Source organism: Schistocerca cancellata, chromosome 8, assembly GCF_023864275.1.
Source record: "Schistocerca cancellata isolate TAMUIC-IGC-003103 chromosome 8, iqSchCanc2.1, whole genome shotgun sequence".
NCBI lineage: Eukaryota > Metazoa > Arthropoda > Insecta > Orthoptera > Acrididae > Schistocerca > Schistocerca cancellata.
This window is the reverse complement of record NC_064633.1, coordinates 283,779,328-283,795,609: the sequence shown is the minus strand read 5'-3', so window position 1 is coordinate 283,795,609 and position 16,282 is coordinate 283,779,328. Positions and strand designations below refer to the sequence as shown.

At 41.6% G+C, this 16,282-nt stretch overlaps 1 protein-coding gene across 1 annotated transcript in view; it reads left to right on the top strand.

Moving 5' to 3' along the window:
* Positions 1 to 16,282, top strand: part of LOC126095516 (WD repeat-containing protein 81) — a 308,162-nt gene that overhangs the window by 136,335 nt on the left and 155,545 nt on the right. The window contains exons 13-14 of the mRNA XM_049910301.1: positions 10,269 to 10,702; positions 15,406 to 15,560. Of these exons, the coding sequence (XP_049766258.1) occupies positions 10,269 to 10,702; positions 15,406 to 15,560 (589 nt within the window). The remainder of the gene's footprint in view (positions 1 to 10,268; positions 10,703 to 15,405; positions 15,561 to 16,282) is intronic.

Below are 16,282 nucleotides of genomic sequence, written 5' to 3'. Positions count from 1 at the left end.
AGTAAATTGGTTGACATGTTTGTAGCACATTATATCATCCTGAAGTGTCACCTTGGCCATGGCTCTGCCTAGTAATTTGGAAGTTACCAACCAATGTTGGCATCCCTTATTGAAAACAAGGGCCCACACTAGGTCTGTAAGTGAAAAACATTAGCTGCTAGACTGCCAAGTTGGGGGCTATGAACTGTGGGGGAAGGGTAGATAGTAGGGACCTTTGAGACCAACGGTGAAATTCCTCAGTAGGAGACAAGATGTCTTGCGGGGTTGACCTGTATAATGCCAAAGAAAAGGATGAGAAGCTCATCCAGGGGATAGTGGTGGTGAAGTTTAGATATTTGGGTTTTAAAAGTGTGGACATTATGTTCTGCTAGTCCATTTGAGGTGGGGTGGAAGAGTTCTGTGTGAACTGGAGTGATGCAATTTTTGTCATAGAAAGGGGAGAATTCTGCAGATGCAAACCGGGGGCCATTGTCTGTGACAACAGTGTCACAAAGCCTTCAGTGGAAAAAAGTGTGAGATGGGGAGGTGGGGCTCGGCTACTACTTGCTCCAAGCGTAGGCTGATCGAGCGACTCGTCCATTCTGAGGATATATGCCTTCTGAACGTGGGTCAGATGACTTGCTTTTCCACAGCTGCAGGGTCTTTTTCAGCTATTGATATTTGCTTTTGAACAGTTATTGCAGATTCAGTTCAGTGGGAAGTGGCTCCAGATTTACATTCTAGTGACCACTTCACAGTGTGGATTCGTCTGCCACCTAGGACAAGGGCAAATTGGTTACAGTACAGTCAAAATGCTATTTTTGAACAATAGGATTGTGCACAAGAGGCAATGTCCCATATCACTCATGAGATCCAAAGGGCTGCCGCAGAGTCCATTCCCCGGTCTAGTAACCACCTCAGATGACGGCCTGTACCTTGGTCGAATGACGACTCTCGATTTACAATCAGGGCAAGACGGACAGCTCTTTGGAACTTCAAGCGGTGTCCAACTACAGACAATCTTCATGTCTTCAGGTCTGCGAGAGCACATGCAAGGCGAGTGATCAAAGAACGGAAGAGGGCTTCCTGGAGGGAATTCACGACTTCCATTAATCAGTCCACTTCTGCTGCGCACATTTGGGAATCAATAAGACGGATTTCAGGCAAGGGTAGTCTACATCCCCTTACGGCCTTGTCACATAATGGGGTCTTGGTGGACAGGCCAGAAGAGGTGGCTCACTTTTTAGCTGAACACTTCTTTACTGTTACTAAGTCATCCAGACAAGCTCCTGCTGTTCAGGTATTCTGTCGGACTGCACAGATGAGGAAGTTCAATTTTTTCTCGCATAATGAACAAGTCTACAACCTTCCATTCTCCATGGGGGAACTGGAATCAGCTTTATCTGCAGCCAGAGACACTGCTCCAGGACCCGATGAGATCCGTTATACCATGCTTCATCATCTGTGCCCTGAAGCAAAAGGTCAGCTCCTCTCTTGTTTCAATCAGATTTGGTTCGATAGACAGTATCCGATGACTTGGAAGGAGGCAATCTTAATTCCATTCTGGAAACCAGGTAAGGACTGTAGCGCCCCTAACAATTATCGGAGTGTCGCCCTTACTAGTTGTATGGGTAAGACTCTTGAACGCATAATCAGCCGCCCCCCTCGTCTGGCTGCTCAAATCCCGAGGTTACCTGAGCCACTCCCAGTGTGGTTACAGGCACTACCATTCCACTCTTGACAACTTAATTCCACTGGAGATGGCGATACAGGAGTCCTTCTTACACTGAAACCATTTACTTTGTGTGTTTTTTGACCTCGAAAAAGCATATGACACTACTTGGAGGTACAACATCCTTCGCCAACTTCATGAATTGGTACTACGTGGATGCCTGCCGCTTCTGATCCAATCCTTTCTCAAGGACAAGCATTTTTGTTATCGCATTGGCGATGCCATATCTGATTGCTATGTTCAGGAGAATGGTGTGCTCCAGGGCAGTGTCCTCAGTGTCACATTGTTTGCCATTGCTATGAATGGCATTTCCTCTGCAGTCAGGAGCCCTGTCAAATGCTCTTTGTTTGTGGATGACTTTGCAATCTTCTACTCTTCCTCTGATCTTACAACGACAACGAGGCAACTACAACTGACCATTATGAGGCTGGATACTGGGGCCCAGACAACTGGTTTTCGGTTCTCACCTGAGAAGACTGTGTGTGTCAATTTTAATCATGCTCGTCAGAGTTTTAACCAACCAGAGCTTACAATGGGGGACCATATTTTACTTTTTCAAGACACAGTGCGCTTTTTGGGTTTATTATTTGACTCGAAATTAACATGGCTCCCTCACCTCAAAGACCTACAAACAAAGGGCTTCTGGTTGTTGAACATTTTGAAATGCCTTGGCGGAAAAACATGGGGAGCTGACAGGTCCCGCCTCCTACAGTTTCATAGGGGATTTGTTCGATCACGCTTAGACTATGGCAGTGTGGTCTATGGATCAGCCCGTCCTTCCTACCTCCAGATGTTAGATGCTGTCCACCATGTGGGCATTCGAATATCGACTGGAGTCTTTCAGACCAGCCCAGTTCAGAGTCTGTGTGTAGAGGCCGGTGAACCACCACACTGGATTTGGTGATCTATCCTTTTGGCTCGACAGGCGCAGAATATCTCAGCGTCACCCCAGTCGTTGGCATTTAGTTCAGCGATCCAACCCGCCTTCGAACGACTGTTCAGGAATCGGCCCCAAGTGACCCAGCCATTTGGTATATGTGCTATTGCCTGCCTCAAGAATCTGGATCTCTTGGGCATGAAAATACACACCCAGGGATGGAACGCACTGCCACCTTGGTGTCTTTGTTTGGTGTCTTTGTTTGGTGTCTTTGGAGGCCCAAAGTGATTTTAAGCGTGACGCAGTACCCGAAAAATTGTACTCCAGATATGGTTTTTACAACTTTTTTTTCGTCTATTTTAAGTATGTACCATAGTTTTATCATTATTTATACAGATGGATCCCAGCAGGGGAATGCTCTTGGTTGCTCTGTGGTTTTCCCTGATAGGGTCTTTAAAGTACATCTTCTAGAACAATTTACAAATTATGATGCGGAGTCATATGGCATTCTAATGGCACTGGAGAGGGTTCACAGACATCATTGTATGAGTTTTCTTGTCTGTTCCAACTCTCTTAGTGCACTGCAAGCACTTCACCAAATGTATCTGGTAGACCCGCTGATTCAGCTCATCCATGACTGCTTACAGCGGCTCCAATGCCGTGGCAAGGAGGTGATCTTTTGCTGGTTACCTGGCCACGTTGGGATACAGGGTAACGAAATGCTGCCAAGGAAGCATGTTGGGATGGTTCTGTCCAACAATGTCTCATCCCGTTGCATGCCATTATCTCATTTTCTGACAGATGCATCATGTGTCAGTGGGAGACTGAATGGTTTCAGGTGTCAGACAACAAACTATGGTCACTCAAACCGACCACAAAAGCTTGGTGGACTGCGTGTCAGCCTTGCCGCTGAAAGGAGGTTTTGCTTACCAGACTGGGCATTGGGCATAGCCCTTTCACACATGGCTTCCTCCTCCGGGGAGGCGTGCCGCTTTCAGTTTAGCATATTGTGGCTACGTGTGTCCTGTATACTGATAATAGGGCAGCCCTTGGTCTCACTGGAGATCTTCCCACCGTCCTTGAGATACCGATACCAGTGTTAACAGAGTGATGAAATTTTGTGAGCTATCAGGCTTCATCCCTAAACTGGTGGGGAAGGGCGGCAGACTTTAATACGTTATAAACTGCTCTGCATGTGGGGACAGCCTTCGTCCCCACCCATGAGATTTTGTGTTGACTTTTCGTCAGGGCACTGATGATCATGATGTCGAGCGCCCCCTCAACCCAACTCATCATCATCATCATCATCATCATCATCATCATCATCATCATCATCTTACTGTGTGCACAAATATATTTCAGGTAATTACCTTAGGGGGAAATTACAATTTTACAACACTGGGTTTCCCTGGATTAGTCCTAGTTTTTAGGGCATCCAGAGGCATACTGGAGGGATTTTTATACAGCTGCTCAGGGTAAACCCAGGTCTTTTCTCATGTTTGTGGAAATTTGATTGATTGGAAGTAAATAGATTGTAAAAAAAACCTTATTTAAAATGCATTAAATGAGGACCGGCCCATGGATAGTTTCTTCATATTAGTCTGTTGAAAACCCAGAGGCAAGCACACTTACACACTCTCCTATGAATGTGTAGTATGCTCCAAAATGATCTTTACAACTTTGATCACGTATATTTCAGAAATGGAAATAAGCAGAAATGTGTGGTTTGCAGCATAATGTTCACACACACCTAAAGCTGTGTTTTTCTTATTTTCCCATGTTTATTATTGACTGACCATCCTCCAGCAGTTGACGCAGTATGTGGAACCCATAGTACAAACCAAATCAGACACACAGGTCCTGCTGAGCCCCATTACTGTTTTGGGGTGGAGGGGGGGGGGGGGCAGGGGGGAGGAGACCTACAGGAACTGTTAGCTCGCATCAGAGCAGTAACAGCACATATTAACGCGAGTATGCACAAGGCTGGACATGTTACCGAAATGTCGCTTAGATATCCTGTGTGCTACAAATGGCACACACATTTAAGAAAGAGATAGAGGGGGTGGCCAGTACTTACCTCAGCTCAGTACAGCCGATAGATTCACAAAACAGAACAGAAAATTTACATTCCTAGCTTTCGGAACTTTGTTCCTTCATCAGGGAGGAGAGAGGGGGAAAAAAGGGAAGAAGGGAAAGTGGCTTCAGTTACTCACAACCCAGGTTATGAAGCAACAGGGAAAGGTAAACAGGGAGGGTAGCAAGGATGGATGCATGGTTGCCAGAGGAAAGCCAAAGATGTTCTACTGTTAAGTTCTGTGCCAGCTTCAAACCAAAGAGGATGCATACAGAAGTAAAGAGATATATAGTATAAAGATAAACACAACTATGTAGGATGAAAAGATGTGTGAATGGCTAAAGAGGAGAGGGAAAAAGGAGAAGACTGAAGAGTAAATGGGAGTAAGGTTGGTTAACGTAGGTTCAGTCCAGGGGGATGTTGGGATGAATGGGTGTGTTGGAGTGCAAGTTCCCATCTCTGCAGTTCTGAGGGACTGGTGTTGGATGGGAGAAGACAAATGGCACGTACATTGTAGCAGGTTCCTAGGTCCCTAGAATTACGCTGGATGGCATGCTCTGCTACTGGGTATTGGACCTCTTCTAGGCAGACAGCTTGTCTGTGCCCGTTCATACGCTCAGCCAATTTAGTTGTCGTCATACCGATGTAAAAGGCTGTGCAGTGCAGGCATGTCAGCTGATAAATGACATGTGTTGTTTCATGTGGCCCTGCCTTGAATTGTGTATGTTTTACCAGTAGTGGGACTGGAGTAGGTGGTTGTGGGGGATGCATGGGGCAGGTTTTGCAACGGGGTCAGTTACAGGGGTAGGAACCACTGGGTAGAGAAGGTGGTCTGGGAATATTGTAGGGTTTGACAAGGATGTTACGGAGGTTAGGGGGGCAACGAAAGGCAACTCTGGGTGGTGTGGGGAGAATATTGTCAAGGGACGATCTCATTTCAGGGCTTGACTTGAGAAAGTCATATCCCTGGCGGAGTAATTTGTTGATGTATTCGAGGCCAGGATAATATTGGGTGACAAGGGGGATGCTTCTGTGTGGTCTGGGGGTAGGAACATTGTTGTTGGACGGGGAGGAATGTATTGCTTGGGAGATCTGTTTGTGGACAAGGTCTGCAGGATAGTTGCGGGATAGGAAAGCACTGGTCAGGTTATTGGTGTAATTGTTGAGGGATTCGTCACTGGAGCAGATACATTTGCCACAAATACCTAGGCTGTCGGGAAAGGAGTGTTTGATGTGGAATGGATGGCAGCTATAAAAGTGAAGGTACTGTTGTTTGTTTGTGGGTTTGATGTGGACAGAGGTGTGGATGTGAGCTTCAACAAGATGGTCAACATCCAGGAAGGTGGCTTGGGTTTTGGAGAAGGACCAGGTGAAATTCAGATTCGAAAAGGAGTTGAGGTTATGGAGGTAATTAAGGAGTGTTTCTTCACCATGAGTCCAGACCACAAAGATGTCATCTATAAACCTATACCAGGCCAGGGGAAGCAGCTGTTGGGTCTTCAGGAAAGCCTCCTCCATGCTGCCCATGAAGAGTTTGGCATAGGATGGAGCCATCCTGGCTCCCATGGCCATTCCCCTGATTTGTTTGTAGGTCTGGCCTTCAGAAGTGAAGTAATTATGGGAGAGGATGAAGTTGGTAAGTGTGATAAGGAAAGAGGTTTTTGGAAGATCTTTGGGTGGGCGTTGGGAGAGGTAGTGTTCAAGGGCAGAGAGACCATGGGTATGTGGGATGTTTGTGTAAAGTGATATAGCATCTATGGTGACAAGAAAGGTTTCAGGTGGGAGGGGAGTGGGAATGGATTTGAGGTGTTCTAGGAAGTGGTTTGTGTCTTTGATGTATGATGGGAGCCTGCAGGTGATAGGTTGGAGGTGTTGGTCTACCAACATTCTGTTCTGTTTTGTGAATCTATCAGCTGTACTGAGCTGAGGTAAGTACTGGCCAGCCCCTCTATCTCTTTGTTAGTATTTGTTTCACATCTTATATGAGATTTTCCATTAATCATTTAACACACATTTAAGATCATGATTAACAATTTTGGAATGATTTATTGCAAATTAGATGTTCATTTCACCTGTATTGGTATGATAGTACTGAAAGGCAGGGTATATTCCCAAATAAGGTAATGTATGGAGCTGTAACAAAACAGAGTTCTGTGATTGTTTTGATTTGGTTGCTACCACAGACTTCCTTCACTCAAAAAAAAAAAAAATAAAATAAATAAATAAAAAATAAACCAAATGGCACATAAAACTACAACTAACTGACTGGACTGTTTTCATTCAGTTGCTCCCACTGACTGGGTTCATTCAAAAGAATGAATGAGTAGTCCAACCAACTGAACAATTGTTTTAATTTAGTTGCTCCCACAGACTGATTTCACTCAAAATAATGGATGATAGTCCAGCTGACTGAATTGACTGTTTTCATTCGGCTGCACCCACAGACTAGTTTCACTCAGAAGAGTGAATGACAAACTCAGCTGATGCACAAAACTAAAACCGAATAAGCCGATTGTTTTCCAACAACTGAATGAGTTGATTATTTTCATTCGGTTTTTCCCATTACCGGAAAGCACTAACTACCTGGGTCAGAGCACTCACATGAGACTGATGTGAACACAAAAACTCATCACCAACTGATAAATTCACTGGTGGCAGCAGAAAAAATATCCATGAAACATTGTCTGAACTAGCTTGTTTATAAAGATTAAGAGCACATCTGCCCTGACATGGATTTTAACAAAACACAAGATAAGTCATGTCTTGAAATACAACAATTATACAGGGCTATTACAAATGATTGAAGCGATTTCATAAATTCACTGTAGCTCCATTCATTGACATATGGTCACGACACACTACAGGTACATGGAAAAACTCATAAAGTTTTGTTCGGCTGAAGCTGCACTTCAGGTTTCTGCCGCCAGAGCGCTCGAGAGCGCAGTGAGACAAAATGGTGACAGGAGCCAAGAAAGCGTATGTCGTGCTTGAAATGCACTCACATCAGTCAGTTATAACAGTGCAACGACACTTCAGGACGAAGTTCAACAAAGATCCACCAACTGCTAACTCCATTCGGCGATGGTATGCGCATTTTAAAGCTTCTGGATGCCTCTGTAAGAGGAAATCAACGGGTCGGCCTGAAGTGAGCGAAGAAATGATTGAACGCGCGCGGGCAAGTTTCACGCGTAGCCCGCGGAAGTTGACGAATAAAGCAAGCAGGGAGCTAAACGTACCACAGCCAACGGTTTGGAAAATCTTACGGAAAAGGCTAAAGCAGAAACCTTACCATTTACAATTGCTACAAGCCCTGACACCCGATGACAAAGTCAAACGCTTTGAATTTTCGGCACGGTTGCAACAGCTCATGGAAGAGGACGCGTTCAGTGCGAAACTTGTTTTCAGTGATGAAGCAACATTTTTTCTTAATGGTGAAGTGAACAGACACAATGTGTGAATCTGGGCGGTAGAGAATCCTCACGCATTCATGCAACAAATTCGCAATTCACCAAAAGTTAACGTGTTTTGTGCAATCTCACGGTTTAAAGTTTACGGCCCCTTTTTCTTCTGCGAAAAAAAACGTTACAGGACGCATGTATCTGGACATGCTGGAAAATTGGCTCATGCCACAACTGGAGACCGACAGCGCCGACTTCATCTTTCAACAGGATGTTGCTCCACCGCACTTCCATCATGATGTTTGGCATTTCTTAAACAGGAGATTGGAAAACCAATGGATCAGTCGTGGTGGAGATCATGATCAGCAATTCATGTCATGGCCTCCATGCTCTCCCAACTTAACCCCATGCGATTTCTGTCAGTGGGGTTATGTGAAAGATTCAGTGTTTAAACCTCCTCTACCAAGAAACGTGCCAGAACTGCGAGCTCGCATCAATGATGCTTTCGAACTCATTGATGGGGACATGCTGCGCCAAGTGTGGGAGGAACTTGATTATCGGCTTGATGTCTGCCGATTCACTAAAGGGCACATATCGAACATTTGTGAATGCCTAAAAAAACTTTTTGAGTTTTTGTATGTGTGTCCAAAGCATTGTGAAAATATCTCAAATAATAAAGTTAGTGTAGAGCTGTGAAATCACTTCAATCATTTGTAATAACCCTGTACTTCTGGTAGCTGAAGGCCAGTTAGGTGCCTGGCAAAGGAAAACTCACCCAGAGCAAACTGGAGGGGTCTGGCTTGATTATTACCCTAAATACCGCTTAGCACTAGGATACCGCCAGGCTTATTTTTGATCTGTATCTTGTGGAAGAGAATAGGTCCATGCGACCTGTGGCCTCTAGCAGTGCTTGGGTCACCTTCTGTTGGATTCATCTTGAAGCAGTGATGTAATGTTGGTTGCTGACAACATGTTAAATGCAGCAGAGAAGCTAATTGCCATGTGTTGTCATGGGGCTTCATACCCCCTGTCTTTATCATTTTGACACAGATTGACGATTGACTTTATGACTGGAAGATAGCAACTACTTATACTTCTGTCCAGGTACACAGTTCAGGGTAACACAGCCGAATCTGATTCCTCTTTCAGTGCCTTTATATTTATTCACTTCTTCTAAAATCCTTTCCACATAAAACACCAGTTTTGAAGCCTGAGATATTTTGAACTATGTAATCTTGATGTTTCCCATATTTCTACTTTTAATTTACATAGTAATATCTTTTGCTCATATTCTTAGTCAATTAGAATTTTAATTTTGTCTTGCAATTTTCATCTTTTGCAACTAAAATAATCTCTTAAAATATAATCCTTCATAATGTAGTAAAATCGGCATATACTTGTAATATTATGGTATATGGTTTTCCTTTGTGAGGAACTTGGAGGACACTTCAGAGTAATCTGCCAACAGAAAACCCATTTTTATGTCTCAATAAAGTAACTTGCAAAGATGTTACAGTGATGTCATTCTGTGATTTTTATTTTGATCACAGAAAGTTTTGTAAATTACAATTATTAACTTATTGAAAATTTCTTGAAATTGTGCCCAGAGATAGCATTTACATGATCTTTACAAAAATACATTACATTAGTATCAGTCAGTTTGTAAATGTGTTGTTGCTCCACAGCTATGTGCCAGAAGTTCTGCAAGCAACTGTCTTGCACAGTGAATTGAAAAGCTTCTTCTGACACCAGCACTAACTTAGCAATGAGCCTAGATGCTGCTGTATCTTTTTGTGGTGGTCAGAAATTTACTTTTTGACCAATGTTGAGGTTGTTGAATATCAGGCTCTCATAAAATGGACAAAGATAATAGTGCAAATAACTGCTGTGATTGACCTTAAAGAAAGAACACCATTATTTTCCTAAATTTAGTTAAGGTAACTGCAGGCCTAAATCAAACTGACCAAATTGGTATTGGCATGTGTTCCATCCAAGCAAAAGTTCAGTATTTTAGACCATGTCACTTGCAAATCAGAAGTTATTATCCCTTCCACAATGTGTGAAACTCTCAAGTTTTAGTAATGTATGCTATATGTTTCATGATTGTTATGTTGCTACATAAAAGGCATCTTCGCAGTAAGTAACTGGCTTTTTCCACTCATAATGATGTATTATTTTATCTTGTTTAAATTAACTTTCATATTGCAGGTAATGAAACAAGAACTGACAGTTCTACTTCCTGAAATCTCATCTGTTTCGCAAGAAAGTCTTGAATTAATTCTTCCATACATCAAGGAACTTATGGAAGATCCAGAAACATCAGTGCTGGCAGCTTGGAACCTTTTTGATCTTGTTGCAAAACATCTTGGGCCTAAGCACACCTCTAAGTTTCTGATGCCATCGATTCTTAAACTGTATGAGAATGGCACAGAAGATGACAGTGAGCAGAGCAGCAAACATGTTAAACTATACCATCACATTTTTCTGCTGCAGTTAATTGTTCGTCTAGGACTCAAAACGTTCCTTGAGAATTTTGTGAGTCCTTTGGTGGAAGCCGTTGGAGGCTACAGAGATTACTACAGCCGTGATGGAGCCTCCTTTCAGCAGGGTTCAGATCTTAGAAATGCAACATCTTCTCTTAAGTAAGTGTGTAACTCCATCATTCATTTGTCATATTCAATAGATCTCATCATGATGCAGGACCTTGAAAGATGGTGAACAAACAAAAGTGTACATAGCGAGAGAGAGAGAGAGAGAGAGAGAGAGAGAGAGAGAGAGATAGAGGAAGTAAATTATTATTATTTGCACGAAAGCCATTTCTTGGAAAAAAAGTTGTTGCTTTTTCTGTTGTATTAAGTAGCCTCTTTTTTTTCTCTTTCAAGTAAGTCAATATTTACAAAAATACATGAGTATTTTTTGAAGAAGATAGTTACATATGACTGTAACAACAGCCACCTTTTTACAATTTGCTGCTACTTGTCTTGCAGTTTTGCATGAACATTACCACTTGCCATACAGACAACAAGCATTTTTAGTCATTGGAGCTAGGTAACTGGAAGATTTTATCAAAAGGAAAACTAATTTGAGAAAACAGTAAAATTTCAAGGAGCCAGAACAATACACAAAAGTATAAAAAAATTATTCTACCTTTTGGAACTGTTAGTTCCTCTCTCTAGAAGAAAAGAGGAATAGGTTGAGGATTGTTAAAAAGGAGGGACATGTCACTTAGGCTACAGAATAAGTGGGACCCACTTCCTTTGAGGACAGGGGGAGATAACAATGAAAGGAAAGACACGAGGAAGAATAGGAGATCGAAGATGGTGCATTGGTAAGCACTGTGCTGGATTCAGTTCATAGATGACAGAAGGACAGGGTCAGAAATAAAGATGGATTAATGAAAAGAGAAACTAGAAGTGAAATGAACAGTAAAATTGAAACTTGGGGGATAGTCGAAAAGAATATGGAAATACACCTAAAAGGACAAGAGAGAAAGATAGAGAAATGAAAATAAAAAGCAATTGAGAAATTGATTCTACAATTAATTAAAAGAAAAGAAAGGAGATGATGTTATTTTTAAAAGAGGTGAAGTCTGGAGGGTGGCAAGAAAAAACTATATGTTGGACAGCAAGTTCTCAACTCTAGGAGTTCAGGGAAACTATTGCTGGTTGAAGAATCTAAATAGATCATGTGTTGTGTCCGTTCAGTCATTCTGTATTGCATTCTCTGGTATTGGGTACTGGTTATCCTCAAAGAGGACAGTTCTTCTGGGTCCACCTATGCACTCAGATGTTTGGTGGTGCTCCTCTGTACATAAAACTCTGTGCCCTGAAAATATGTTACTTGGTAAACATCACATCTAGTGTCACATGTTTCTCTGATTTAAGTGGTTTACCCATGATACAGCTGGAGTAAATTGTACTGGTTGGATGCCTGGGATAGGTTTTACAGTAGGAACAATTATAGGCATAGGAACCTAGGAGTAGATTTGACAAGAATGTTGCAGAGGTTTAGAGTGCAGTGTAAGGTAGTAGGTGGTGTAGGGAGAATATCAGGGAGAGATGATGTCATTTCAGGGCTTGTACTGAGACAGTCTTAGACATGTCAGAGTAATGTATTGAGGCATTAAAGGCTTGTGTATTACTGGATGAAAAGTGTTTGTTTTGAAATTCTGTGGAGTAGTTGCAAGAGGGAAAAGTCTAGGGGATGTTGTTAGTGTAGCTGTTGGGGAATTTATTGGTGGAGGAGATAGGTTTGCCATGAATGTCTCGTTTGTAGGAAGAGGAGTATTATACGTAAAGGGCACCAACTGTCTAAGTGTAGTTGTTGTTATTTATTGGTTGGTTTTATAGGAACTGCGGTTTGGTTGTGAGGTTCATTGAAATGGTCATCCTCAAAGAAGGTATCTCTGGATTTGGAAAAAGGAGTGAAGCTGTTGTAGAGAATGGAGGAGTTGTTCTTCACTGTAGTCCAGACAACAAAGATGTTATCATTAAATCTGTACCATGTCCAGCAGCTAGCTTTTTGGTCGTGTGGAATACCTCTTCCATGTAACTCGTGAAAACTTTGATGCACAACAGGCCCATCCTAGTTCCCATAGTTGTCCCTCTGATTTGCTTATAGATCTGGCACTCAGAGGTGCAGTAGTTATGTGTAAGAAAGAAGTTCGCTAAGGTGACAATGAACAGCATTTTAAAAAAAAACTTTCAAATGTGTTCTAGAGATGAGAATCTCTATGTATTGTGATGTTTGTGTAGAGCAGTGTCACATCAGTTGTGACAATGAAGGTTCCAGTTGGGAGAGGGGGTGGGGGGTGAATTTGAGGTATTCCAGGAAGTGGGATGGGAATCTCTGTGTGATGGATTAGAGGTGCTCGTCTGCCATGCTAATAAGTCTTTTGCCTTCATTTAGAGTTTTGGATGCAGAATAAACATTATCTTTCATCACTGTGAGAATGTGAAAGGCGAAACAGTTTGCCTGTGTAATGTATTATCAGTGTCAAGAAAATAATTTGGAAGCACAGAAAAGAAAGAAATACTTTTGTGGGTGAAGCTTGACTGGAAATTTTTTCTGCACTAAGGGAAAAAGGAAGTTGTAACTAATTAATCAAAAACAGATTAAAGTCTCTATCAAAGCACCTTGTTGAATGCTGACTGTTGTGCTACTGCAGCTGATATAGAAATGTACAGCCTGTTAATCTTTGATATTCTGACAACTAACAGAAAATATCAGAAGTTTTGTTGGTCAACTGTAAATTCAACTGGTAAAATTTTGTTGATAGGATTTTGGTACGCCATTTAGCACAGATCTTCAACTTCGCCTTGAGCCCTTCAATAACATTTCCAGAGGAATATAAAGAATGTGGTTCAGTTGCTCCAGTCCCCGTATGCTCCCACAAACAGCATTCTACCATTCCTCACCCATATCCTGCTCTCCCTCCCCCTCCCTCTCCCCACCCCAGACTCCTCCTTACTCCCACCACCCAGATTGCTTCTCCCATCATGTGCAGTTGCTTGTAGTCTGGCTTCAGCAGCTAGAGACAGTGGTCATGTGTGTGTGTGTGTGTGAGCTGTGTTTGGCCGAAAGCTTGCATGTCTAGTAGTCTTTTTTTTTTTTTTTTGCCTGTCTGTGACTCAGCATCTCCGCTATACGGTGAGAAGCAATCTACCCTTTTCATAATATTGTCATCATTCCATCCTGGTTTTTCCATCAATATAATTTTTGTTTATCATTTCATTACACATTTCAGGGGTAAGCCCATCAGCATATCTGTCAAAATCAATCCAAAGTATGTGATTGCCTCTTCAGTGCTAGAGATGCATGCAGATGTCCTGAGTGGTGTCTTGTCTGAAGTGATAGAAAGATGGCAGTGATGTTTACAAAGGCGGTCAGCACTCATGGTCACAGGCTTGTTGGCCTCATAAAAAAAAGTGCCATGGAAAAGCTGAAAAACCAGAGTTTGACTCAAATTTGAGTAAAGGTGCTTGATATCTTGTGAAAGCCTACTAAAAAATTTTGAAAAAAATCATAAAATAGAATATGTATATTCTTCAGCCACTGATAGGATCTGATTGTTTTTCAGCCTTTTACACATCTCTCTGTAGGAATGCAAATACTTTTCAGCCCCCGGCATACCTCACTGTAGGAATGCAAATACTAGAGATTTGCACTATTATGTAATACGAATGACACAAGTAATAAAATATCCCAGAATTACTGTGACGAAGTTCATTAAAGAATAAAAAAAGTATGCTTCAAGAAAGCATTTTAAGTTGTAGATGGCGGTCTGGGGCGCTTGTATTTCTGTATAGTGGCTAAAAAATGTTTTATTGTAATCCAATTAATTTTTCTGTCTACCACTGTTAGAGAGACTGCCACAATTCATTTCTTATTAATCCATATAATTCACTTCAAATCCAAAGATTAAATATGTGAACAGAAAGGGTGAAGTTAGAATTCCAGAATCCTTGCCAGAAAGGAGTTCAGGGTTTGATGACTCATCACCAGTGAGGTCATTGGAAATGTAACACATGCTCAGATGTACAAGAATGTGGAAATAAGTCCTTTTCAAAAAAGTCATCCCAACATTGATCATGAGTTGTTCAGGAAAACAACAGAAATCCCAAATGTATGAAAAGGATAGATGCTACTCACCATATTGCAGAGGTGCCAAGTTGCAGATAGGCACGGCAAAAAGAATGTTGGAAAGCTCACTTTCCGACAGTCTTTTTGTTGTGCCTATTTGCAACTCATCATCTGCACTATATGGTGAGTAGCAGCTATCCTTTCCATCTTGGATTTTCCCTTGTGTGAGAAAACCGAAAGTTGTGTGACTGGAGGGGGTTGTGAATTTCCACTGCCAAGAGTGAATCTTGTGTCTGTAAACCAGTGTGTCATCTTACTTGGTGAAAGGCAGTTGAGTAGTGAGCTGTCTGTAATTGATGAACTGTTGCCACAAATTTTGCTGCTCCATCCATGAATGGAATGGATGGAGTGGAAAGAAACTTTAATGTATGGAGCTATAAAGGGAACCTTTTCAATTAAATGTACAATCATGATAAAAGTGTAGCACTTATTTTGATGTATAAATAGCAACAGGGCAGTTTTATGTGGAAAACATTTCTGAATAGTGAGGAAATACTTATTTATCCTTAGCTCTATACATAAATATTGACTGCATTAACAAAATTACTACTAATATTAAAATCATCATAGGCAATGTGCTGCCAGTATAGAACATCCTTGAAGGTTTTCTGCTGTTCTCTGTTTCTTAAAACACAGATGAGTAAATTATTTATAGAAAATTTACACCTAAGTAGTGTTGAAAACTGCCAAATTTCTTTCCTAGAGGCTGTGATTTTGACGACAGTACTGTAGTGGGTGTGCTTTCTCCATTGGATGAAGACTCTTCAGGTGACTCTGAAAAATCTAAGCCATCGAGTGGTGACAATGTTGAGCAGACAGGAGAAACAGAGAAAGATGTGCAAAATGGTGCTGAACCAGGTATCTTTGATTTTGTATCTTATGTGTGCCAAATGATACACAATTCCTTAGTTAGTAGTTGTTATAGTGTCTGATGTTACAGTTCATTTGTTAATTTTTCATCTCATGCTATGCATCTTACAACAGATTATTCAGTTCAGTGTCGATGTAGGTGTCAGGTTTCAGCAGTTCAATAATTGATTAAAGACTGTAAAATATGGATATCCTCTTTTTATATTCAAAAGTCTTCATTTATTATTTTTCTTTTTAAATTAATTAAAATTGGCATATATGAGGTGAATCTGAAAAATTCATTAAATGGTCTCAGAAAATAAATGACAAGAGTTGCAAACAAAATACCTTTACTGGCCTTCAAAGTAATCACCATTAGCTACAACACACTACTACATGGGTCGTAAAGCTGTTGAAAACTGTCAGCAAATGCTTTTTTTGGAATCATTTGTAGCACTGTGGTCCCACGTTATTGGATATCCATGTCAATACGGGAGATGAGACCAGGTGCTACCAATGCTATCCGGAGACCAAATGACAGTCAGTGGTATGGTTTCATCATCTTCCTGCCTCCCCATCTTCCCCACCTCCTGTAGAAATTCATTAAGATCAAGTCCTTGCTGCCAAAAAAGGTGATCAACATTGTCTCATCCATGGATTTTGTCAGGTGACTCTTTTTGTGAGGTGGGAAAAAGAGTGAACACCATGCCATTGACTGTCACATGATCTGC